This window comes from Podarcis gaigeae, assembly GCF_964106915.1.
Source record: "Podarcis gaigeae genome assembly, chromosome: 13".
In the NCBI taxonomy this organism is placed as follows: domain Eukaryota; kingdom Metazoa; phylum Chordata; class Lepidosauria; order Squamata; family Lacertidae; genus Podarcis; species Podarcis gaigeae.
In genome coordinates, this window is record NC_139689.1 from 55,878,460 (window position 1) to 55,904,197 (window position 25,738).

The window sequence follows — 25,738 nt, forward strand, 5'->3', positions numbered from 1 at the left end:
GTTGCATTCACATGGTGCTCAGGGGCTTCCCATGGGGGTGTCTGGTTGGTCTCCATGGGAACAAGATGCTGAACTATATGGATCAGCAGCTAGGCAGGTATTTGAGCCACACATGGGCAGAGAGAGCTGCACTGCAGGGCTGTGCTGAGGGCTTTGACATCCTGTGGAAGAGGAAGAGCCCCCTTCAGGGTGACTTTCCCCTCCTCCTCCTCTTTGCCTTCTTCTATGAAAAGGATTGCAGGGGGAACTATGCTGGTTGCAGACAGGCACACTTCCAAAATCTCTCTTGGCAGCTTCTCTTAAACTCTTCTAGCCACATCGCCTGGCCAGACAGACCTGGAACAATTACCGTAAGTGTGGGAAAAGCAGGGCATCCAAAATGGTAAAGACCCTGGGAACCAAGACATATGAGGAATGGTTGAAGGAGCTGGATATGTTTAGCCTGGAGAAGAAAAGGTGGAGAGCTGAGAGGACAGCCACCTTCAAATACTGTATTTTTCGCTCTATAAGATGCACCAGACCACAAGACGCACCTACTTTTTGGAGGAGGAAAACAAGAAAAAAAATATTGTGAATCTCAGAAGCCAGAACAGCAAGAGGGATCGCTGTGCAGTGAAAGCAGCAATCCCTCTTGCTGTTCTGGCTTCTGGGATAGCTGCACAGCCTGCATTCGCTCCATAAGATGCACACACATTTCCCCTTACTTTTTAGGAGGGGAAAAGTGAGTCTTATAGAGCAAAAGATACAGTGCCTCAAGGGAGGAAGCTTGTTTTTCCTGCTCCAGAGGGCAGCATTCAAACCAATGCATTCAAATTGCAAGACAAGAGATCCCAGCTAAACATCAGGAATAACTTATTGCCAGTAGCAGCTGTTCAACAGTGGAGCGGACTCCCTCGAAGGAGGTGGACTCTCCTTCGCCAGAGGTTTTTAAGTGGAAATTGATTCACTAGCTGTGATTCCTGCACCGCAGGGGGTTGGACCCTTGGGGCGCCTTCCAACTCTATAATGGTATGAATACAGCAGATAGAGGAGTGGAGAGGAGGAGCAAGAAAGGTGTGACTTGGGAGTTGTCCAGTGTTGATGGAAATGCACTTTGGTGCCCCTACAGCTGGTGCTGGGCGAGCAGGGGGCGTCTCGCTCTCCTGGGGAGGTGAAGCAAGTGGTGCAGCTGCCTGAGCAGCCAAGGGCAGCTTGGGGCTCCCGGTTGCTCTGGAGTTGGTCCCCTCTGTCCTGCTGGCCTCCCCCTTCTAGGGGGCTGTCCGTGCCGTGGATTAGGGGGCTGGTGGCGTGAGCCCAGGCTCCATGGGCTGCTCTTGAGCTCTCTTCTCCGGCCGAAGGCAGACTGCCAGGCGCTGGATGACCAAGGCAGAGAGACAGACAGTGAGAGGGACAAGCCTGGAAAACACCACTCAAGTGATGGATTTTACTTGATTACAGACATTTCCCATTCCATCTTTGTTTTATATAGTTCTTTTACCACTTTAAACTTACTTGTCTAAGCAATTTGCCATAAAAACAATGCGTAAAATAAAAAACAGGTTAACGTACAAAACATGGGTCCCAGTTACAGCAGCCTGGGGAATATATCTTGCAAAGGAAAGAGGGGGAGCTGATGCCAGTGGCGCTGTAGTGGTTAGAGTGCTGGGCTAGGACCTGGGAGAGACCAGGGTTCGAATCCTCCCCCTCAGCCGTGAAGCTCACTGCCTCTCTCATCCAGCAGGCCATAAGAAGCTCTTCTATCGCTGAGTACCATCACAAGCAAACACTGTATATACATCATGAGGTCATCACCCCCCAGTTCAATTTCCTTTGAATATATTACTCACAAAGAAACACTAAGAAAAAGTATATTTTGGGGGGAGTGGTTCCCAACAATGCGCGTGACTGGTTCATAGCTTAGCCTCTTCGCCGTCAGACTCCCTGAGTTGCACAGCAGGTTCACAGGTTCCATGGAGTCAGGTAAGCTCAGAATGGCAGCCTTAGTGCCCCTGAGAAGACCTAGAATTCCACCACTGCTGAGGGAAACCCCCTTTCTTGAACCCCCGCCCAGACACAGGCATCCACACAACCACAGAGTAGAGAGGATTCTAGCTCCCTGACCTGCTTAAGAGATCCCGGGGTCCAGACCAGCTTGTAGACCATGTAGACTGGGATGCAAATGAAGGATGAGGCTCCGATGAGGTAACCCACCAAGATGCTCCAGTCTGGGTACTGGTAGTCGAAGAGAGTGAGGGGAGGCTGGTCCAGGAGGGAGCTGGCAATGATGAACTGACAAGAGGAGACGGGCAAAGTCTGGGTGCCAAGAACCAGCATGGAGAGCCCTGCCCTGAGCTAGCTGGGACACCCATCACCAGTGGCTTAGTGTGTGTGACCAGCAACTGGGGCAAGGGAACCTGTGTGCCCTGATTGGCACAGGCAAGGAGTGCCACGTGCTCCAGCCAGCTGGGTGCTTCCCAGGTGGGAGAAGCAGCTTGGAGATCAGCTGGCAGAGCAGCAAGGGCAGGCAGGAGGGCAGTGGGTTCCAGCCCCACCTTGTCTCCTCACACAACACTGCCAGGGGCAGCCATTGAGTGACAGGTACCGGAAATGAGGTTGCTGTGTACACACAAGCGCACATACGCAGTACATGCCTGCACACATGCATCTGTGCAAGATGGAAGGCAAGCATTTTGCCCCACCACCCACCTCAAACTCAGCTTCCAGATGTCTGGGACAGCCATATCACGCTGGGAGCCATAGTCCAAAACATCTGCAGGGTGCTAGGTTGGCAGAGGCTGTTCTACACTAAGTGGTATCAGATCTCCAGTCTCAGGCAAAGAAAGGGCTTCCATGTAACTTGCTACTGAGAATTATAGAACTGAAGACCCCCAAGGGTCATCTAGTTCAACCCCCTGTTTGCCCTGTCCATGGGGAGGGGGGATTGAAGCAATTGCCTTGGCTGAGAGGGCTGGAGAATCACATCTGGGGGGGCCAAGCCAAAGAAGGCTGTGCTGATTCACAGCAGGAAGGCCAGTCTCTTCAGGACCACAGACAAATCCCTGGAGCAGGTGGCCCAATCTGGAGCTCCCCCAAGGAGAAAGGGGTCACAGCAGCACACAGGGGCCTTCTGGAGGCTGACGGGTGCAGACCTGCTGGACCAGAGGAGAGAGCTTTTCCTCTGAGTCTGAGGAGACAAGGAAAGCCCCTGCCTGGATGGTCCTGGAGCAGAAGAAGATGTCTTCCCAATCAACGCCTCCTCCTCCTCCATCTCTGGCATGCCATGTTCTTTGGTCACTGACCAGAGATGTTTTTAACTGGAGATGCCCAGGATGGAACTGAGAACCTTTTGCCAGCAAAGCATACATGCTTGCACTAAGTGGCAACCCTTGCTCTCAAGGGAAGGGGCCCGAGAAAGCCCCTCAGCCTCATCTCAATTCCCCAGTGGCCAGCATTTTGAGAGCCAGCAGGTGTAGTGGTTAGAGTGTTGGACTAGAATCTGGGAGACCAGATCACTGGGTGACCTTGGGCCAGTAGCAGTATTGCAGCCCAATCTCACAGGGTTGTTCTGAGGATCAGGTGTAGAGGAGGAGAACTATGTAAGCCACCTGGAGCCACTTAGAGGAACGGTGGGCTCTATATGCTGCAACAACCACATCCATCCCTTATTAGCTTGGCCTCTCTTTCCCTTCTGCCTCCTCTGTGGTCTCAAGCACATGGAAGCAGGGAAGTGTCTCTTTTCCTGAGCTGGACATTGGGGGTGAATGAGGATGATGAAGATTAGTACTTACTGCTAGAAAGGCTGGACTGACAGCAGCCCAGCAAACCTGCCAATAGATTCCTGGAGCAAACCCCAGCATTGCCTTCACGTCATTGCAAAACTGCTGGATCCCTGGAAAGAAAAGAAGGGGGCCAAGGAGGGTGGAGCTCCTGTTCATGCGGCTGTGGCAGTTGTGGGATCTGCACCACAAAAATTTCAGCCACAGTAAGTGTGTGATCCCTCTCAGCAGGTGCAGAAGTGCCATTTATGTCACAGTGTTGCTGCAGGCTCAAGACCTTTGTATTCACTTTGATCTTTCCTGATGTCAATTCTTATGAGTTTGACTTTGTTTAAACTACTAATTCATTTGGATTATAATTGTATTGCATATTGTATTTGCATTGTAACATTTCATATCATATTTTGTTTTGCTGTTGTACATTGCCTGGAGATGCTTGCATGACAAGTGGCATATAAATATATTAAAATAAATAGTCTAATTAAAAAAAAACTCCCCACAGCCCCCACAACAATGGATGAATGGCACAGGAACATTTGGCACATAAGGATAAGAGCAGCTGTGGTGCAATGGCTGTTGGAAGCAAGGCCTTCTGAAGTGTCCTTTCCCTATGGAAACCCACTGGACACAATCCCTCCCCCCGACTTCTAGGCTATAGCATGTACAGGGGGCTGTTTCAGAAGGCAGGGAAGGCTGAGAATCTCTCCGGGGCTCATAGTAAACCTAGTAACTGGGACATGGTGTTTCTTTCCTTACCGTAAAACCAGGAGACTGCAATGGACTCCAGGAACACAACTGCTAAGATGGAGCAGCCGGCACCAAACTCTTCCAAGAGTTTCACGATGTATGACCCGCCCTAAAATGGGAAGATCCAAGCTTAGTAGCTTTTCAGCTGGGGTGACAGATATGGCCAATGCTTCTCTGTTGAGATCTTGGTCATGTTACCATTATTGCTACTATGAGTGGTTTAACATGCCAGCCATAGCTGGTCTCTAAGGTGCTACTGGAAGGAATTTTTTTATTTTGTTTCGACTATGGCAGACCAACACAGCTACCTACCTGTAACTATGCCAGCCATATGTTAAACCATGCCAGTGGTTTAACAATGGCTGTGGGAACAGTTGAAAGAGTTGAGTATGTTTTGCTGGGGAAAGAGAAGAAGAAGAGGAGACATGATAGCCGTCTTCAAAAAATGGAAAGGACCATCACACAGAAGTAAGGGCAGGTTTGTTCAGGAAAGGGCAAGCAAAATGATCACTGGGATGGAGTGGCTATTTCCTATCAGGAAAGGCTTTTTGGTTTTAGATAAAAGGTGAGTAAGTGGAGACATGACAGAAGCTGATTAAATTATGCATGGCATGGAGAGAAAAGTGGAGAGAGAAGTTTTTCTCCCTCTCTCGTAACCCTCAAAGCTGGATGTTGGAAGATTCATGGAACCCACTCTCAAAGGAGGCAGAGTTGGCCATCAACCTGGATGGCCTTAAAAGGCAATTAGACAAATCCATAGAGGAGGAGAGGGCTAGTCATGACTTCACAATCACAGGCAGCAAGGCTTCTCAATACCAGTTGTTGGAAAGCGCAGGAAGGGAGAAGGCTCTTGGGCACAGGTCCTGCTTACTGGCTTCCCATCTAGTTGGCCACTGCGAGCACAGGATGCTGGACTAGATGGGTCCCTTTGGGCCTGATCCAGCAAGCTCTTCTTATGTCCTTTATGTGCCAGTCCCACCAATGGGGGGGAAATGGCTGGGAAGCAGTTTCTGGCTAAACATGAGGAGAGATGTCGAAATGGGAAGGGTGGCTTGGCACTCTGCCTCAGAGGACAGCAGGCACCCCCTTCTGGAGATATTTAAGCCAAGTCTGAATGGGCTTCATTCACAGATGAAGTAGTCCAAGGTCCTGTACTGATCCGGGGGTGGACAAGTTGGCCTCCTGCATCTATGATTCTATTAAAAATGCTGGTGAAAAACCCCCAAACCACAACTCTTTGTCCTGGCTATTCTTCTGTTACTTGCTTCTCTCTCAGTCTTGTGTCTCCACACTTGTAAACCAGGGTATTAACAAGATCCCTTTGATCAGGTCTTTACTGAGCTCTGTTGGCCAGTTTGTTGGGGCTCTGATGTAGATTTGTCCTTGTATACGAAAACTTTCCCAGCTGATGCCCTTGGGGGCAACAGGCTCTGCCCCTTTTCTCAACATTTTGATTCTAGACACCTATATTTTGCACCTCCCTCAAGATTCTAGCAGAAAATGAAGTGGATCCCGAAAAGTCCACTTGTTGCAGGCTGTTGGACAAGATGACCCTTGGGATCCCTTCCGACTCTACTGTTCTAGGATTCTGTTATTCTAAGTCTGAAGGCTGTCAACAAGCAAAAGACAACCAAGCCCCCTCCCACCCTCCCGCATATGGCTCCACTTTTTGGCAACTCACACTGGTCAGAGTGGCTACAGAGCCCAGGAAGCAGGTTGTGATGAGCCCCAGGACAAACAGCTCCCGTTGCTTGGCCAGGAGGTGGGGGTACTCGTCCATTATTGCTGTGATCATAGCCTCCAGGCCCCCAAACTGCAAATACACCCCCCAAAAGAGTTGTCAGCCTGAGTCAGCAAGAGGACAGTGTGTGTGTGTGTGTGTGTGTGTGTGTGTGTGTGACAGAGACAGAGACAGAGACAGAGACAGACAGAGACAGAGACAGAGACAGAGACAGACAGAGACAGAGACAGAGACAGAGACAGAGAGAGTTATGTGGAAGGCTCAGTCAAAATATGGGATAATTCTTCCACATGGCATTATGGTGGTGCAGCAATGCTTCTGAATGCCAGTTGCTGGAAGCCACAGGAGCAGAGAGTGTTGCTCCTGTGTTGAAATACTGCTTGGAGGGCTTCCCTTGGGGGCATCTGGGGGCCACTGCAGCGTATCCTCATTTGTTCTTGTCCACTGCTTTTCCCTGAGGAAAACCACTCTTTGGCACTCCGTCGGATTTGGGTTGATGTTTGCTCTGATTTAGAGCTAAGGTTTTCCCTGGGAAAGGAGCAGGGCAGGGGGCAAAGCACTCAGAAGCGCAGGTTAAGTGGAAAGGTGCATCGGTGCCGGCTGCCTGGGCCCTGGGTACTCCAGCCCCCACAACATTCCCCATGAAGGCACCCACAAATTTTGCACCAGGGGCATGTGTGCCCAATGTCAGCAGGTACATCAGCATGTGCGTGCAATGTCAGCACACCCACTACTTGTGCGTGTGGCATCAGACACACGTGTGCCCATGCTTGGGGACCCACAGTCCTGGGGCCAAGCCAGAGGGCCTGGAAGTGTGGACAGGATGCTGGACTAGAGGAGCCCCTTTGGCCTGATCCAGCCAGGTGCACACTTTCAGAATTTGGAAGGTGCACACTTTCAGAATTTGGAAATATTTCAATTCGCAGTAGCCTTTTTTTTCCAAAGAAACAAATAAAAAAGGAATGATGTGCTACATTGGAGGAGTGTCCTCTTGCGGGTGAAATCAAACTAAAAACATGGTGAAAAGAATCCCGTAATCTTCCCTATTGCCTGACCACAAAGCAGGGTCACTGTTAGGGGTGGCTTAGGGGGCCTGAGCCCCAGGGCCCTGGATCCCCTGCTCCAGTTATATGTCTGGGGGGGGGGGTACATTTCCATAGCAGTTTCCCTGCCTCACCCTGCATCTATGTTAGCACAAGCAAAGTTTGCCCAGGTTTGTGGAGAGCTATGCCCTGAGCCTTTTAAAATCTAGCAATGCATGATTCGGGGTATAAGGCATAGTTCTCCCTACCGTGCTGTCCAGTCCCAGTGTTATCATCATGAGGAAGAAGATTATGGCGAAGAAAGTGGAGCCGACCATGTTGGCGATGGCTTCAGGGTAAGTGATGAAGAGGAGGCTGGGTCCTAAAGAAGAGAATATGCCAAAGAGCTGTGGCTCTGTGGGGAGAGCACCTGTCCCAGGTTCCATCCTTGCAGCATCACCAGGTGGGGCTGGGAGAGACTCATGTCTGAAACCTCAGAGAGCCATTGCTGGCAGTCAGTGTAGGCAGTACTGAGCCAGATGGACCAATAGCCAGGCTCAGAATAAGGCAGCTTCCTAGCATACCATGAATGGCCAAGCATTTCCAAAGGCCAAGGTCAAATGGAAGGGATGGGACTGCTGCAATGATTGGAGGATGGCTGGCGGCTAACAGATGGAGGTTGAATCCTGACAAGAGTGAAGTACTGTTTTGGGGGGATGTGGCAGGTGGGTGGGGTGGGGGGCTCCCGGGTCCTGAATGGAGTAACTGTGCCCCTGAAGGACCAGGTGTGCAGCCTCGGAGTCATTTTGGACTCACAGCTGTCCATGGAGGCACAGGTCAAATCTGTATCCAGGGCAGCTGTTTACCAGCTCCATCTGGTACGCAGGATGAGACCCTACCTGCCTGCAGACTGTCTGGCCAGAGTGGTGCATGCTCTGGTTATCTCCCGCTTGGACTACTGCAATGCGCTCTACGTGGGGCTACCTTTGAAGGTGACCCGGAAACTGCAATTAATCCAGAATGTGGCAGCTAGACTGGTGACTGGGAGCGGCCGCCGGGACCACATAACACTGCATTGGCTCCCGGTACGTTTCCGAGCACAATTGAAAGTGGTGGTGTTGACCTTTAAAGCCCTAAACAGCCTCGGCCCAGTATACCTGAAGGAGCATCTCCACCCCCATCGTTCTGCCCGGACACTGAGGTCCAGCTCCGAGGGCCTTCTGATGGTTCCCTCATTGCGAGAAGCAAAGTTACAGGGAACCAGACGGAGGGCCTTCTTGGTAGTGGCGCCTGCCCTGTGGAACGCCCTCCCATCAGATGTCAACTGACAACTACCTGACATTTAGAAGACATCTGAAGGAATGTCTGTATGTTTTTAACACTCGATTGGGAGCCGCCCAGAGTGGCTGGGGAAACTTAGCCAGATGGGCGGGGCATAAATAAAAAATTATTATTATTATTATTATTATTATTATTATTATTCCTCTCTTGTGGGTCTGCAGATTTTGGATTATAAGCCTAAGAGCAACTCACAGCATTTTAAACATCTTGGGGACTCTTGCCTAAATATACATGAAGATGTTCTCTCAGGGTTTCACTAACTGGAACCCCTGAGCTTTGTAAAGGCCAAAATGCCACATTCAAAGAGTGTGTCAATCAAGTGTACTCTCTACGCCTGCATGGCCACAGCTTGCCCTTGTGTTCAACATCGCATGGGCAGAAACCTCCTCTAACTGGATGTGGCAGGGACACAAGCACCAAGCAGGGTATGGAGGGTTGTCCACATCTCAGGTGTCACAGACTAACGGAGGGAGTTTAAGGACTGGGTGAACTCTATGGCAGACTCTCCTTCCTTGGGGGTTTTGAAGCAGAGGTTGGAGGGCCACCCGTTAGGGATTCTTCAGCTGTGATTCCTGCATTGCAGGTGATTGGACCCTTGGGGGTCCCTTCCAACTCTACAATGCTAGGATTCTGTGTTATGGAGTGTGGAGCATGAGGCCACAATCAGATGCACCACGTGGAAGAATTTTTAGCACTGCAGTTTTGACGCACATGACACGCAGAACACAAACCTTTGTCTCTTGCCACATCCTCGACTTCCACATCCCTCATTTCTGCCATGTATCCCAAGACGGTGAAAATGACGAATCCTGACAGGAAGCTGGTGAGGCAGTTGACCACGCTGGTGATGATGGCATCCCTGGAAGGCAAAATAAATTAGTCTCTGGACAGGCCACAGGCCTCACAACAAGGTGACCTTGACTGTCATTGAGAGGATGCAGCAACAACCTGGTTCTACAGCATCAACTCAGGGCTAGCGGAAGACATTTTGCTCCCTGCAGCAAAAAGACAAGAGGATTTCCTCCCCATCCCAACCTCCAGAAGCCCACTGGGCTGGCAGCTGAATCTTAATTCTACCATGACAATGTGATGATGTGCCTCTCCTCTCCTCAGGGTAGCCATCCTGGTAGGGCCTCCCGCACTTACCCTCTCTGCTCGCTGCTCTGCCTGGGGATGGCATCCTCCCTGCAAGCTCAAATAAATGCTGCAGTGCACCAGTGGTAGCACCAGCATGCACCATCAAAGGAGAGCAATGTCTGCATGCGCACAAGGCCTTCTGGAGAGGCCAACCCTGTGACCTGTTCCACCAAACAAAAACCAAGTCTATATGGTCAGCCCACATTAAGCCTTGAAATGAGGGAAGACTGTAGGGTTACCAAAGGCATACTCACTCCTTCCCACAGGAGGAATGGCAGTTCCCTGGGAGTTGAGCAAAGCTTACTGGCACACCAGCAAGGCGTCAGCCAAGCTTGGCCAGTCCTCACTCAAGGACATGGTGCAGGGAAAGCCATTCAAATCATGGTGCTGCAGACAGAAGGTTGTTAGCCCTGTCTCACTCATCTGCAGTGGAGGCATGGGGGGAGGGGGCAAAGGGAGAATTTGGATTTGGCCTCAGGCCCTTACCGGTAGCAATTGTTGTGGAATGGATTGTAACTGGACAGAGCGAGGAGGACGCCAAATCCTGGCCCCAGGGAGAAGAAGATCTGGGCGGCAGCATCGACCCAAACCTGCACAGACCCAAATACAACAGGCCTCTGGCTCAGAGGAACAAAATAGAACCCAGACAGAGGCTAAACCTCCAGAATCATCCCCTCCACCACAGGAAGTCATCCTGTTGTTCAGTTGGGTCACACCATGTTGCTCCTCAGGAAGGAGCAAAGACTCCAGTTGTGGGTGTAGTCAAGCTGTCTAATGTTTGGGAAGAGCTGTTGCCAGGATACATGGTGAGGGACTGAAAAGACGGTATGTGGGGCCATAGAGACAAATCTGCAAATGCAATTTTATATGTGGAGATGTATGTTTGGACTTCAATGTCACAGAAAGGAAGCCAACTCATCTCCCACTCCAAATCACCCCAAATAAGTCCTTCAATGAATGTGTGCCCCACCTCAAGTTCCCCCGCAAATAATTTCCTTTCCAATTAATTTGCCCTCAGTTACCTTCCCAACAGATCTTGCTCCAGATCAATTCAATATCTCTTCAATTATCCCCATTCATTACTCCTGACACACCACTAGGTGAAATTGTTGGGCCTTTCCTTCTTTCCTGAAATTAATATTGTGCCCAGAAGCCAAGATCACCTCTGTCTTCAGTTCCCCCTATCATTTATTACCCAGCTAGAAGCACTTGGGGGCACCTAGGAAAGGGCTTGAGGCTCACCCTCCCTTCTTGCTCCCTGCAGTGCCCCTGGGTGGTTGCCCTCATGGCTGGCAGGTGGTGATGGTGGCAGTGACCACAGGTGAAGCGTTTGGCAAACAGATTGTTGGGCTGGGGGAGTCTTTGGACAGATCCTGGTCCTTATTAGTTCCTCAGAGCAGGAGAACGGAAGTCTTGGCCCACCTGTCTGTAGGGGCCAACCCCCCATGCCCACCTGGATTCCCACAAGGGGAATGTGTGTGACTATAAAGGCGGGGGGGGGGGGAGAGACTATAAAGGCAGCACCACTTCTTGGTTCTGATTCCTTTGCTTTTTCTCCTCTCCACCTGATTAGCTTTAATCAAAATTCGCCAGGGCAACTCAGTGGTAATTACAGGCAGGAAGTGTATTGTCAGTCCTGCTTTGCAAAGACAGTGAGAGGGAAGCTGGCCAACTAAATCCCCAGCAGATGCAAATGAGATGAGTGATTCAATTAGTGATTTACATTTCCAAGGGCTGCTTTTGATTATTGCTTTCTGAAACAATCATCAACCTAATACTCTCCCTCCTGACAATCCATCCTCTGATCTTCTCTGGAGTGCAAAGGCAGGTGGAGGGATGGTCAGGAACCCCACAGCTAGGCTTTAAAGAGAGCCTGCCACTGTGCTCCCCCAACCTCTCCCCTGATTCTGTCCACTGCAAGCCTCTCCTCCCTGTTGCTCCATGGGGTGGGAGTGTCTCTGCCCACTTGGGTAGGTGTGCTGCTAGAGCATCAGATGCAACCTGGGAAAGGGACCAGCCTTGGTGTTGTCACATTCTGGTAATCATTAGCATAACACTGCGTTATGCAATGCTCTCATATCAGTATAGAATACTTAAGGCTGGCTTTGAAATGGCAGATGGGACGCCAGCAGCCAGCTTGCTCACAGGCTCGGGCAGGGCAGCTGGCCTGGCAGTGCAAGGTGCCCCTTGGGATTGCCATAGTAGCTCATTTGCAACCTGCTTCTGGTTATTTAAAGGAAAGGGCTCAGGCCCAGTCATGCCTAGAACAGGCTGAGAGAAACCTCTATGCCGTTTTCCTGGTGCTTGTTCTGGGGTGGGAGGAACACATCTTGGAAAGCTGCCTTAAGACCCCAAGGAGCTTCAGCACTGCATCAGGTGGGCCACCTCTGCATACGAAGTCACTTTGCTGCTTCTTGCTGATGGCCGACCTGACGCACATCTGGTCAAGGCATAGGAGCCCAGCCAGCGAGCAAAAGTGGCAGCCTTCACTATGTTGTGCAGCTGTGCAAGAAGCATAAGACCATAAGAAGAGCCGTCTGGATCAGGCGCAAAGGGGCGCATCTAGTCAAGCATCCAGTTCTCAAGTGCCTGTGGGAAACCAGCAAGTGGGACCTGAGCACAAGAGCCTTCTCCCCTCCTGTGGCTTCTAGCAACTGGGATTCAGAAGCATTGCTGCCACAAACCATGAGGACAGAGCACAGTCATTCTGGCTAGTAGCCATCAATAGCCCTCTCCTCCTCCATGAATTTGTCTAATCCTCTTTTAAGTCAAGCAGGTTGGTAGCCATCATGGTCTTCTGTGGCAGGGAGTTCCATAGCTTAACTCTGCACTACATGAAGTAAAAAAAGGTAGTAAAGTCCAGTCATGAATGACTCTGGGGTTGCAGCGCTCATCTTGCATTACTGGCCGAGGAAGCCGACGTTTATCCAAAGACAGTTTTTCCACGTCGTGTGGCCTGCATGACTAAGCCGCTTCTGGCGAACCAGAGCAGCGCACAGAAATGCTGTTTACCTTCCTGCCAGAGTGGTACCTATTTATCTACTTGCACTTTGAAGTGCTTTCAAACTGCTAGGTTGGCAGGAGCAGGGACCGAGCAACAGGAGCTCACCCCATTGTCATGGGGATTCAAACAACTGACCTTCCAATCAGCAAGCCCTAGGCTCAGTGGTTTAGACCACAGTGCCATCCTTTGCCTTTTATCTCTCCCCAATCTTCCAGCATTCAGCTTCATTGGAGGACCCTGGTTCTAGTGCTCTGAGATTGGGAGAAAACTTTTTCTCCATGTTTTGCCTAATTTTATAAACCTCTGTCAGTTGCCCTTTTCTGAACCTTTTCTAGCTCTACAACATCCCTTTGGAGGTGAGGTGACCAGAATTGGACACAGTATTCCAAATGTGGCTGCACCATCAATTTGTATCATGGCCTTATGAGGCAGCCATCATGCTGGCTTACGGCTGTGCTGGTGAGCTTCTCCCAGTTGGGTCGCAGGTAGAAGACGATCCCTCTCCAGGCTCCTGGCAGAGTCGCTCCACGAATCAGCAGGATGAGCAAGACAGCGTAGGGCAGGGTGGCTGTCACCCAGACCACCTGGAAGGCAGCAAAGGGGCTGCAGTGGGCAGGGCCATGGTGATCAACAGCTCCCCATCCACTTCCCCTCCTGGGTGGGCTGTGCATCCCTTCCTTGTTTCCCCAAAACGTCAAGTTCCCAGATTTTCTAAGTGAATCTCCTGCTCCCTCCCCCTCACTTGTGGTTTATGGCCAATCCATCAGAGTGGTCAAATTACCATAGCTCTCCCTTGGAGTAATTCCTACATATCTCCCCAGTAGGATGTTTATCATCATAATCATCATTGCAACTATTGTTTTTATTTTGAAAAGGGGTTTTTGGCATCCTGGATCAAGCACAACTGAATGCTGTAATTGGTCAAATTATTCCAATTGGCTTGTTTTGCACCATTTATTTGGATCCCTCCTGCCAATCCAGGAGCCAGGCAGGGCGCCCTGAGTGCCTCCCTCCCTCTTCTCTGGGGATCCTGCTCAGCTCCTTCTCCTTTGGGCTCTGGACTCTTTCATCGGGGGTTATTGTAAATGTTTCAAACTTAAGGGCTAGGAAGCTATTTGTTTGCTTTCAAAATGAAAATGAAGAAGCTTAACAGCCAATCTCCTCTCTTTGCATGCCCCATGTAACTATCATTGGAGCAGTGAGCAAATCATTAAAAATAAAACAAAAGATTATTATAAATCAGATTATTATAAAATTTTTAAAGCAAAACAGTTCCTCATAAAACAAGAAAGGAAACTAGCCAGAGAACAAAGCAAAATTGATTCAAAAGCTTGATGGTTGGGGTAGAAGAGGAGGAAAGCTTTGCACTACCTCCTAAATCTCAGCTGGTGGTGAGGTCTTGGCACCGTGAGCACCGTGAAGGCCTTGCTGCTAGCTGCTCCTGTACCCACTTGGCACATTGCCCCTCTCTAATCCTCACCTCTCCCACCACTGTTGTCAGCCACAGGGGATTGGAGAAACACATCAGAAGTGGTGCAGGTCAGCTGGGGGGGTCAAATATTTGCTGCCATGGGGGGGTGCTAATTGCAGGTAGGACAATGTCCCTTCAGAGGCCAGTGCAGAATGTATAGCTGAGACATTTTCCCCTCCTTGATCTGCCCACCTCCAGGAGCCTGGACAGAAGGGAGTCAAAGCATCTGTTACCTTCCCAGAGGTCTTTACCCCTTTCCAAAGGCTGAAGTAGACAATAGTGAAGATGAGGAAGAGGCAGAGGAGCAGCTGCCAACGGATGCCTCCCACATTGGACAGGCCCTGCGAGTTCTGGAGCTCCAGAACCTTCCTCCTGAGGCAGGCAGAAAGAGAGAAACAAGTGGAAACATCAGAGTGCCATCGCCCTGAGCGCCTCACTTGTCACCAGAGCAGGCTCTCCTTGTACACACAATGGTCAAGGGTGCAATCGTAAGCGCCACTGAAGCCAATGGGACTTAGCTCAGAGCAAAGATGGTTGCAGAGGCTCTGAAGGAGGAACTGGGAACCCTGGTGGGTGGCCCTCCAGATCTTAAGAGCATCAGAAGAGCCTGCTGGATCAGGCCAATGGCCCACCTAGCCCAGCATCCTGTTCTCAGGGTGGCCAGTCAGATGCCTTCAAGGGAGACGGACAAGCAGGACCTGAGCCCAAGAGTCCTCTCCCCTCCGGTGGCCTTCCACCCAGTGGGTTCCATGTAACTCTGATTCTTGCACTGCAGGGCGTTGGAACAGATGACCCTTAGGGTCCTCTTTGCCTCGACAATGCTATGGTTCTATGTTGTTGGATTCCAGCTCCCATCAGTCCCTTGCGCCAGTCTAACATGGTCAGGGATGATAGGAACTGTGGTCCATTGATACCTGCAAGGCCACAAGCTTGAGAGATGCAAGAGAGGACAGGCTACTGTGCCTACGGTGCCTTTGATAGCCCTGCAGAGGATATTTTGAAGGGTCATGGAGAGGAAACAAGAGAAGCGTGCTACTATTATTGTACCTTTGCAACATTTCTAACCACTGAAAAGACAAAATAACATTTAATAAAAGCAGGAAAAATAGTGAATGAGAGATAGGAAGTGAGGGAGGGAGAGGGTTCAGACAGAATTTGCAAATGTTGACAAAACCACATAAATGCAGGAGATGACACAAACTTACACGTAAAACTCCTCAGCTGGTGACTTGGAGTGGTTGGTCCAGGTGACGTTGCTCTTCCCAAAATAGCTGGTGCAGTTGGGCGTATTCCAGGGGTTGTCACAGCTGGTCCAGGGCAAGGTGTGGGTGAATGATGAATAGAAGTAATACAGGGCCCAGGCAATGATGGTGTTGTAGTAGAATGAGACATACAGGCCAATGATGCAGATGGCAAAACCGATACCTGCGTGGAGAGCAAAACAGCACCTTGGAGGGCAGTGATTGGGGGGACTCCCTGGTTCTGAACGGGGTAACTGTGCCCCTGAAGGACCAAGTGTGCAGCCTGGGGGTCATTCTGGACTCACAGCTGTCTATGGAGGCGCAAGTCAATTCTGTGTCCAGGGCAGCTGTCTACCAGCTCCATCTGGTATTCAAGATGAGACCCTACCTGCCCGCAGACTGTCTTGCCAGAGTGGTACATGCTCTGATTATCTCCTGCTTGGACTACTGCAATGCGCTCTACGTGGGGCTACCTTTGAAGGTGACCCGGAAACTGCAACTAATGCAGAATGTGGCAGCTAGACTGGTGACTGGGAGCGGCAGCCGAGACCATAAAACACTGGTCCTAAAAGATCTTCACTGGCTCCCAGTACATTTCCAGGTACAATTCAAAATGTGTGTCATGGGCCAGTCGGCTTCACCTGCTGAGTAGCAGCCTAAAGGAGCAGAAGGCAAAGTGATTCCACCTGCTGCTGATCATCCCTCTTGCTCCTGACGAGAACTAGCTCGCTCCAGCTTTCTTAAGCATGGTTTCTAGTCTCAGTCATTTGCTGGAAACAACATTTGTCTTCCTGGCCATATCTTGCTGCTTCTTGCTTCTCAAGACCTTGGACCCTCGACTTTCTTGACCCCCGGATTGTTTGACTATGTAAACTGAGATATTCCTGACCTTAGGACTGAACTGAAGCTTGCATATGGACTCTGCCTCCAGGCAAGTACTCCCCTGAGATATGGCTGGTTGGCTGGTTTTTCCCTCCACTGAGCTCTACTATGACAATGTTGGTGCTTTAAAGTCCTAAATGACATTGTCATTCAGCTTGGACACTGAGGTCCAGCTCCAAGGGTCTTCTGGTGGTGATGCCCATCAGATGTTAAGGAGATAAATAGCTATAGAACTTTTAGAAGACATCTGAAGGCAGCCCTGTATCAAGAGGTTTTAATCCTTTGATATTTTATTATGATTTTATATGTGTTGGAAGCTGGACAGGGTATAAAAAACTTGAATGACTTGAATCCCACACCATCCACCCCCCCATGGGGATTGGGTGTGATGTGAATCTAAGATTAGTGTATTACACGTGAAAGCACATACCTTGAAAGTTTATATTTACCGTAGATTATCTTTAAGGTGCCACTGGAATGATTAAAACAGATTTTTTCATCTTTCATCTTGTTATTTATTATGACTAAGATGAGTGGCTAACCACTTTCCTCTGGGACCGAAGGTCAAGAGCTCCCTCTCCTCCTGCAGTTTCCAGCAACTGCTATCCCAAAGCACTTACTGCCCTCCAACAGTGGAACCAGAACAGAGCCATCCTGGCTAGCAGCCATACATAGCCCCCTCCTTCTCTTTGAAAGCAATTCAAGCTGGTGGACATCACTGCCTCCTGTTGCAGTGAGTTCCATAGTTTAACTATGTGCTGTCCAAAGAAGAGCTTTCTTTTGTCTGTCCTGAATCTTCCAACATTCAGCTTCAATTGATGTCTGAAACTTCTAGTGCCATGAGAGAGGAAGGAAAACCTTTTGCTCTGTTCTTTCCAGGATATGCATCATTCCACATACTTTTGTCGTGTCCCTTTTAGGTAAGTTGCTCCAACCCACTGATCATTTTGGTTACCCTTTTCCAGCTCAACAATATCTTATTCTGCAGTGGAATCAGAACTGAACACACTATTCCAAGTGTGAACAGCTGCAAGGAGACATGATAATGGCTGATTTATTTTCAATCTCATTCCTAATGATCACTCAAATGGAAATTTCTTTTCTCGTGCCTCCTGCAGGTTGGGCCCAACATTCTAGGGAAGCATTTAAAGCTTAACATCTTTTTTTTTTTTTAAAGAAATTAACCTTTTTACTGTTTTGAGTAAAAGTAGCCTCTGAATATTGAAAGCTAGATTCTTTTAAGATGTCCTAAGTCTAGAGACATAAACATTGGGTGAGTTGAGGAGACAGATGGCTCCTTTCTTGAGACATAGATTTTAATTTTAAAACTTAAAGCATTTTTTACCCCACTCTTTAGCCAAAAAGGCTCCCAGGGCAGCTTCCAAAAACATTAGTAGTAAATAAGGGTGACAGTATTACCCTCATCATTACAATCTAAAAGACACGGCACACAATGAAAGAGGGAAGGGAGGGAGGAGAAAAAAAGCAAGCACATAGCTCATAGAATCTTATAATTTTCATCCTTGCTTGTTTGGCTGGTTTTTACCTTTAAAGATGGGGCAGATGTGTTTCCAAATGGGTATAGCTCCTACCCGATGAAATTGTCCGAGAGCCAGCTCCATGTAAAAGAGAGGCACTCCTCCGAAAATGGCCATCAAGATGTACGGGATGAGAAAAGCTCCTGTGAGAAGAGAACAGAAAGGCCTCCATTATCCTGCCTGCACATTCAGACTGTTTGAGGGGGTCTGGGCAGGGCAGGGCCTTAACAGGTTTTTCCTCCTGTGCTGCTGGATCCAGGGCCACCAGGAAAGACCTGGCCTCCATCTCCCCACAAGCAAAAAAGTCTTGGCTGCGAGACAGTCAAGTCAGCTGTGGACTGGGTGAAATTATAAAAATGTTGTGAGTGGGTGCAAGGCAGCCAGCACCCCAGGCAAGAATCCCTGCAGCCCAGTGGGGATGGAGGGACAGCTGAGAGGAGAGAGAGTTTCATGAATATGCTTTGCCCCCTCCCAGTGATATAAATAACTCATGGTCTGAATGAAAGACCCGGGGTGGGCAGTGGGTCCCCTGTGATAAAGCCTCCTCTTCCCTATAAAGGGTGGGTCACTCTGAGACTGCAATCCTAAGGAGCAACATTCACTGCATTGTTGGTACACCAGTGCTTGTGTAGAAAGACATACCTGTTGTGCTGGGGAGAAATGCACACCCCACAACACTGGGGATAGTTGATGGATGCACCCAGAGGAAGCACCATTAGGTGTGACTGTCATGGGCAAGTCGGCTGTGCATGTGTGGGGATGGGTGTCACTCATCTACATCTCTGCCAGGGTAAAGGGCTTAAAAGGTGCCCGGAGAACTCAACCAAATGTTAAAAGACGGCCATCCAACTCTGCTTAGAAACCTCCAAGGAAGGAGAATCCATCACCTTCCAAGGGAGACAGTTCCACGGTCAAGCAGCTCTTACTGTCAGAAAGTTGTTCCTGATGTTTAATTGGAATCTCCTTCCTTGTAAGCTGGAGAAAACAAGCTTCCTCCATCTTCCATGTGATAGCCCTTGAAACATACCACCTCATACTGAGTCAGACCACCATCCATCGAGCTCAGTAGTGTCAACATTGACCGGCAGAGGCTCTCCAAGGTTTCAGAGAGGGAGTCTCTGCCAGTCTTTCCTAGAGATGCTGTTGGGGATTGAACTGGGGACTGTCCGCCTGCATTGTGGATGCTCTGCCACTGAGTCTTGGTCCTTCCCAAGGTTTGCTGACCAGATCATGTTGGTTCCCTCCCCCCGACTCAGTTCCATTTTTTTTTTTTTTTGTATTTTAAATAGCTTGATTGCATAAAAAATGGAAGCCATGCTAGGAGGCATTAATAATTAGAGGGATAAGGAGAGAGAGCATGTTCTTTATTGCAAGATCTGTAGCATGAGAATACCTTGTATTAGGCATAAAATGTCGCTGAGTCATGAGCAGGTTTACTCACTATCTTACAACATTTGTGTAGATTTTGGATTATTTTTCTAATTAGCCAACACAGCTTTCTACATTCTTGTGTGCTAGTTATTCCAGGAATGCCCAATACCACGGACAGCTCCTTGGAATTTTTTTTAAAACCACACATTTCTTTAAAAAGCAAACAAACTAATCTCCTGCATTATATTGACTTGTAGAACAGCTGCAAAGCCAGGAAGAATGTAGCATTTGGAGCCTGTCATTTGGAGCCCTCCAAAAGACAAAGCCTCAGACTTCGCAATAAAAGGAGAAAAATTGGCTGCTTTTCAGTGCCTCTGTTTTAACACCATTTTCAACAAAAACTATCCCTATCTGTCAACCAAACCAGTGTATTCTTTGTGTATCTGAATGTTCCAAACAAAGCCATGTATGCCATGTCTGAAGGTCACTTACCTTTTTCCAAGGAGCTCAAGGTGGCATACATGGTCCTTCTTCTCTGCATTTAATCTGTAAAGTAAGCTCGGCTTGGCCAAGTGGGGATTTGAACCCTGGTCTCTCCCAGGTCCTAGTCTGACACTCTATCTATCATACCACACTGGCTCTCAGAGATGGTCTTTGACATGGACGCATCAATCTCCTTCCCTGAACCAGTTTTATTAACATGGAATGTCACAGTACCTTTTTGAAACACTTTTCAAAGAAGAAAAAAGTTATAAAGGGTAAGTGGCTGAAATTAGGGAAGTTGGCTTAGAATCATGTAACTGACACAATCCTAGATGGGCTACTTCAATGTAAACTATGCAATGAAAAGAACTCCTGGGGCAGATTTTATACCCATTTTTTGTAAGAGGGTTTTTTTAATGCTGCACCCGGCTCCTTAAGAGCGGTTCCTTCCACATTCAGAAACCCGAAACTTCTGATTCAGCCAGGAGTTGCAAGAAGCTGTCAAGCAGGAAAGGATAAAAAAAATAAATGATGGGGAATCAAGAAGGATTCTGCAAAATTAAGACAAGTATTGAAACCCTAGTTAAAAACAGAAAATGAGGGATCCCAGGCAAGGCATTAATAAGACTCCCACAATTAAAGTGGAAAGCAGTTAACTGTTTAGAAGGGGATGGGGTAGGAGAGAGCCCAAAATCACACCCCATCTCCTTACCACCTCCATTCTGGTAGCAGATATAAGGGAACCTCCAGATGTTGCCCAGATCCACGGCAAATCCTATCACTGACAAAAGGAAATCCATCTTTTTCCTCCACTTGTCCCTGGAGTCTGCCTGGGTGAGGAGGGGTGCTGGGCTAGGGTTTGCCAGAGCAGCCTGCCCGGTGATGAGGAACTCAGCTGGAGGAGCAGACATCCTCCTGCTGCGTCTCCTGAACGCCCCTGCAGGATTTCAGCTGAAGAAGTTGGTGAAGGGGAAGGCAGACCCCAGAAGGGGAGGGCCAGATGGGGTGGGCACCCCCCACCTGCCACAGAGCAGCCACTGGGAAGAGATGCGGTGGATCAAAGGAAGGCGGGAGCTGCCTTTCAAAGGAGGCACGTCCGTGGCCACAAGAGCTGGTGTGGCTTCAGTGGCAAAGAGGAAGCCCCAGCCCAAACTGTGCCTGCGCCACAGACTCCCTCCCAGGCCCTCGGTGCCGCTGCTGCCACCATTTCTCTTCATTATTATTACATTTATATCCCCTCCTCCCTTCTCTACAAGGAGCTCAAGGCAGCATTCACAGTTCTCCTCCTCCCCATCTTGTCCTCACAACATTCCTGTGAGGTAGGTCAGGCTGAGAGATGGCACTGTCTCTCCAATCCAAACCCAGCCCCATAGCTTCAACCTTTATCTGCAGCGAAGGAATTGCTGGATGTTGTGCAGGAATTGCTGTGTGTGCAAAGTTTCAGACCCAGCTAAGAATTTTAGTGATTACCGGAGAATGAGAGGAAATTGGCATGGCAAGTGTCCTGATGGCAGAAGCAGGGCGCTCTGCTCTCCCGCCTCCCTTTCTTCCAGGTAGACCTTAACGCAAAGGTTCTGGGCCTCTGGCCTAGCAGGGAGTTGCAATCTGTGACGTGGGAGGATGGTCCCAGTGAATGGCTGCTGTGAGTTGCAACCAGGGACATACCCTGGAATCTTCCACACTCCTTCAACCTGGGATGAAGTCCTGTTGAACTTTGTGAGGCTCTTCTTGCGCAGGGACTGGATTGTGGGGCCTCTCCATCCACCCTACTGAGAGACCAGCGACTCAGGACACCTTCTCTCCTTGAAATATTTCCATTCCATCTGTAATTGCAATAACCCTGCAAGTAAGAAAGAGTGACTGGGTTTTCCTTTTTCCTCCTCCCTCCCAAATCCTTTTCCTTTTGTGATGTGCTTTCCTTCCTTAATTTGCTGTGGTCTGCCTCTTTGGCTCAGACCAGCCCCCTGATTCTGAGGGGCTCTTTGCTCCCACAGAAAGTGGGATGTTACACTGGAAGCTGGGGTTGTCATATTTCAAAAAATGAAAATCCTGACAGAAAAGTTGTTTTTTTGCAAAATTTCAAAAATGCTGTTTTTGATCTACTTTTATGGAAAATCAGGGGGGAAATGACACTGCCGACATGGGCTGCTGACTGCAGTATTCCAGGAAATTCCTGAAGTATGGCAACTCTGCCAGAAGCGATACTCCAAGAGACTGATACTGTATCTGAGGGACAGCAGCAAAGATGTAAAAGGTAAAGGTAAAGGTACCCCTGCCCGTACGGGCCAGTCTTGACAGACTCTAGGGTTGTGCGCCCATCTCACCTAAGAGGCCGGGGGCCAGCGCTGTCTGCAGACACTTCCGGGTCACGTGCAGCAAAGATGTACTGCTGGCATATGTGGGAAGGCACTTGAGCCTGGAAGTAAGGAACACAGGAGGCATAATGAGGGCCAACCAGGGCAAGTCCAAAAGGAGCCCTGGTGGGATGGAGACCAGCTCAGGCCCAGTCCCTACAAGGACTGGTTCTTCTTGTGCTCGGGGGTTCATGCTGTGAGCCCTGTATCCTGTGCTCAGGTTGCAGCTATGTGCAAATAACTCAACACCTCCTAAAGACACCACAGTCTTGCCAATCGGAGAATGGCGTGCACACAGCATTATCTTCTGCTCAGCGGTACTGGTCTCAGAAACTCAGCCAGGGAAGCGTAGTCTCTATAATTGCCTATCTGTTCTGTCAGTGTGATGTTCACATCTCCTGTCATCTTTGGCTCTAGGTTGTCAATCAAAGAAGCAAAGGAATTCGCAAGGTGGAGGTGAAGAACTCGGAGCGAGAGACCAGGCCCTCATGAGCACTGAACCAGTCAGGCCTGCTATTGTGGGCCACCTGCAGCATCTTCTGCCTCCAGGCATATTGGCCTCAGGTCCCGTCCCCCCCCCCCAACATCAGGTTAGCGGCGAAAGGTCAACACTGGAAATTTAAAATCATGGCAAAGAGGATCAGGCTGAATGGCAGTGCTGAGTAAGTGGCACAAGCTGCAGAGAGGTATAGACAAATAGTCTGATCCATTCAGAGCTTCTCCTGCAGAAGCCCACTGGCAATGCTTGGAAACAGGAAGTTAAGACTACCAGGGGCTCCTACCAGCCATGGTGGGTAGGCTCCTGAAGGCCAGTTCCTGGGAATCACAAGTGCAGAGAATGTTGCTGCCCTGAGGTGCAGCTTCCCAGTGGGCCTCTGGGGACAAGCACAGTTGAACTCTGGAACTCACTCCCACAGGAGGCAGTGATCGCCCCCAGCTTGTTGTTGTTTAGTCGTTTAGTTGTGTCCGACCCTTCATGACCCCCTGGACCAGAGCACGCCAGGCCCTCCTGTTTTCCACTGCCTCCCGCAGTTTGGTCAAACTCATGCTGGTAGCTTCAAGAACACTGTCCAACCATCTCATCCTCTGTCATCCCCTTCTCCTTGTGCTCTCAATCTTTCCCAGCATCAGGGTCTTTTCCACCAGCTTGGATGGCTTAAAAAGAGGATTAGAGAGAAGAGGGCTATCGGTGACTACTAGCCACAATGGCTATGCTCTGCCTCCACAGCTGGAGACAGCAGGTACTTCTGAATGCCAGTTGCTGGAAGCCACAGGAGGAGAGAGTTGCTCTTGTGCTTGTATCCTGCTTGTGGGTCTCCCAGAGGCATCTGGTTGGCCACCAGGAAAACAAGATGCGGGACTAGATGGGCCATTGGCCTGATCCAGCAGGCACTTCATATTTTATTATGTTCTTAAAAGAACTTGCAGAACGTCTTCAGGCTGCAGAATTTGGATAGTATTTTTGAAGCCTAGACCAGGAGTTGGCCCTTCAGATGTTGGTGGAACCCCAACACCTGCAATCTCAAACTCTTGGTGGCTTGGGCAGATGGAAGTTTGGGTTCAACAAGATCTGTTGGTCCACAGGTCCTGCCCCAGCCAAATCAGTATTCTTTTCTCAACAGGCGCCAGAGAGATGCCTCTTAGGAGCCCTTGAGCAGGCCATCCGGGCAGTGTGTCTTCTCCAGTTCCTTAATTTCCAGCATCTGGTCTCTGGAGGTAGACCTGCCTCTGAACATGGAGACTTCATAGCTCAACATTTGTTCTAATAACATAAGCAAATGCTTTGCCAGATCAGACAAAATGTTTGTCTAGGTCTGCCTTTACACAGCACCTATCACATTTTCAGGGCATTTCCTGAACTGTTTATTTGTTTGTTTGTTTGTTTTTCATACCCCACCCATCTGGCTGGGTTTACCAGCCACTATGGGTGGCTTCCAACAAAATATTAAAATACAATAATTCAATTAAAAACTTCCCTGAACAGGGCTGCCTTCAGATGTCTTCTAAAAGTCAGATAGTTGTTTATTTCTTTGACATCTGGTGGGAGGGCATTCCACAGGGCAGGCATGACTCCCAAGAATGCCCTCTGCCTGGTTCCCTGTAACTTCACTTCTCGCAATGAGGGAACTGCCAGAAGGCCCTCGGAGCTGGACTTCAGTGCCCAGGTTGAACAATGGGGGTGGAGACACTCCTTTAGGTATACTCCTTTAGGCTGAGGCCATTTAGGGCTTTGCAGGTCTGTATTATAATCTGAGTTTTCATTCCACATAAAAGTCTCTTCCAAAGACGTAGTGAAATATAAGTTTAGTGCTTGCTTCTGTGTTATTTGCTTCCAGGAAAAAATCCATTTGCAAACAACACATTTGCTAAGATTGCACTATATTCCACAACCTTTCTAGCAGTGGCTTTTTATGTCATGTGAAAGCTCAAATAAAGCACAGAAATTAACAGTTAGGGAAACATTGTGAACATGGAATAAACTGTCCTATGAAAGCAGTCAGCAGGCTATTGCAAAAGATAGTGACACCTACCTGCTTCTCTTGCCTGCTCCCCCCGGCTTCTGAAACGCAGAGGTAAATAAATTAATTTAAGATCCATTTATCTAGAAATGATCTAGTGAATCAGAGTTATTAAAAAAAAATCAATCGATTTGGAGCAGGATCCATTGGGAAATCAATAGGCAGTCAATGATTAAATTGCCTTCTGTGATATTCAAATTCTAAATTTGCATATGCCCACATGCAATCTGAGCATATTTGCCCAGGGGCCTGCACCCTGGTTCTTTTTGTTACATAGCAACACCCCTGGTCACTGGACATGGAGGTTTTACATCGCTGTCAAACAGTTGTCATGGGCCACCCAAGCAGGGGCCACGTCCTAAGACAGTATGTGCTCAGGCTCAAGGTTGCCTCCCAGGCTGGTCCCTCCCAAGTCAGGAATCCCTGCATCACCTCCATTTGAATGGAAATTATTTGGAAACTGCTGGAGAGTTGCAATTTGGAAGGGTGAAGCTGTCCCCATCTCTTCCCATTGGCATTTCCATGTCAAGAATTTCAACATGCCACTAAATTCTCCTTTTTTCAGTATAGTGCCAATCCTTCAAGAGGGAGAGCGCATGTGTTTCAGTGTTGCGCCTTCACCTGGTGAGCATTTGGTGGCAGTGGCAGACCATGACAAAGTGGGGCTTTGTGGAAAATGTCAGTGAGACTGCAAAGGATTCTCCATTTTGCATGCCATTTCAAGTTGAGGTAGAATTTTAAACTCCCTTAGCTTTCCTCTTTAAACAAAAGTGTTTGGATCCTAGAATCTCGGGAGTGTGTCTAGTTGTGCTGAGATGTGTATATTCAGAGCCACTTTCATCTTAGAACTTTATATGTCTCTGTGATGAGCCCTGGATTTCTATGCCGATTAAACAGGCTGAGCTCTAGTGAGCGTCAGATATGAAATGAATGCAGCTTTTGCCAATCTGGTACTCTCTGGATGTCTTGGCCTGCAGGTCCCATTGATAGAGCCTGGACTAAGAAGCCCTTGGTTGGGATTTAAACCTTGGAGACAGCTATGTCTATCCATCTAGGCCAGTCTTGCCTCTTTGTAGTGGCAGTGGCTCTCCAGAGCCTCAGACAGAGACCTTTCCCAGGTCTGCCCTCTGGC

The 25,738-nt window shown here is 49.0% G+C and overlaps 1 protein-coding gene across 1 annotated transcript; it reads right to left on the reverse strand.

Annotated features, from left to right (window-relative positions):
• Positions 1–795: 795 nt before the first annotated feature.
• LOC310830377 (sodium-dependent serotonin transporter-like) lies at positions 796–20,644 on the reverse strand (the record flags this gene model as incomplete). The annotated part of the gene is made up of 13 exons (XM_083710131.1): positions 796–1,352; positions 2,101–2,268; positions 3,768–3,868; positions 4,512–4,611; positions 6,184–6,315; positions 7,535–7,647; positions 9,338–9,465; positions 10,230–10,333; positions 13,197–13,331; positions 14,452–14,590; positions 15,424–15,643; positions 17,888–18,019; positions 20,431–20,644. 13 exons carry the CDS (start codon positions 20,642–20,644, stop codon positions 1,272–1,274), a joined length of 1,767 nt encoding a protein of 588 aa, XP_083566257.1. The 3' UTR covers positions 796–1,271.
• Between the last annotated feature and the right edge of the window lie 5,094 nt (positions 20,645–25,738).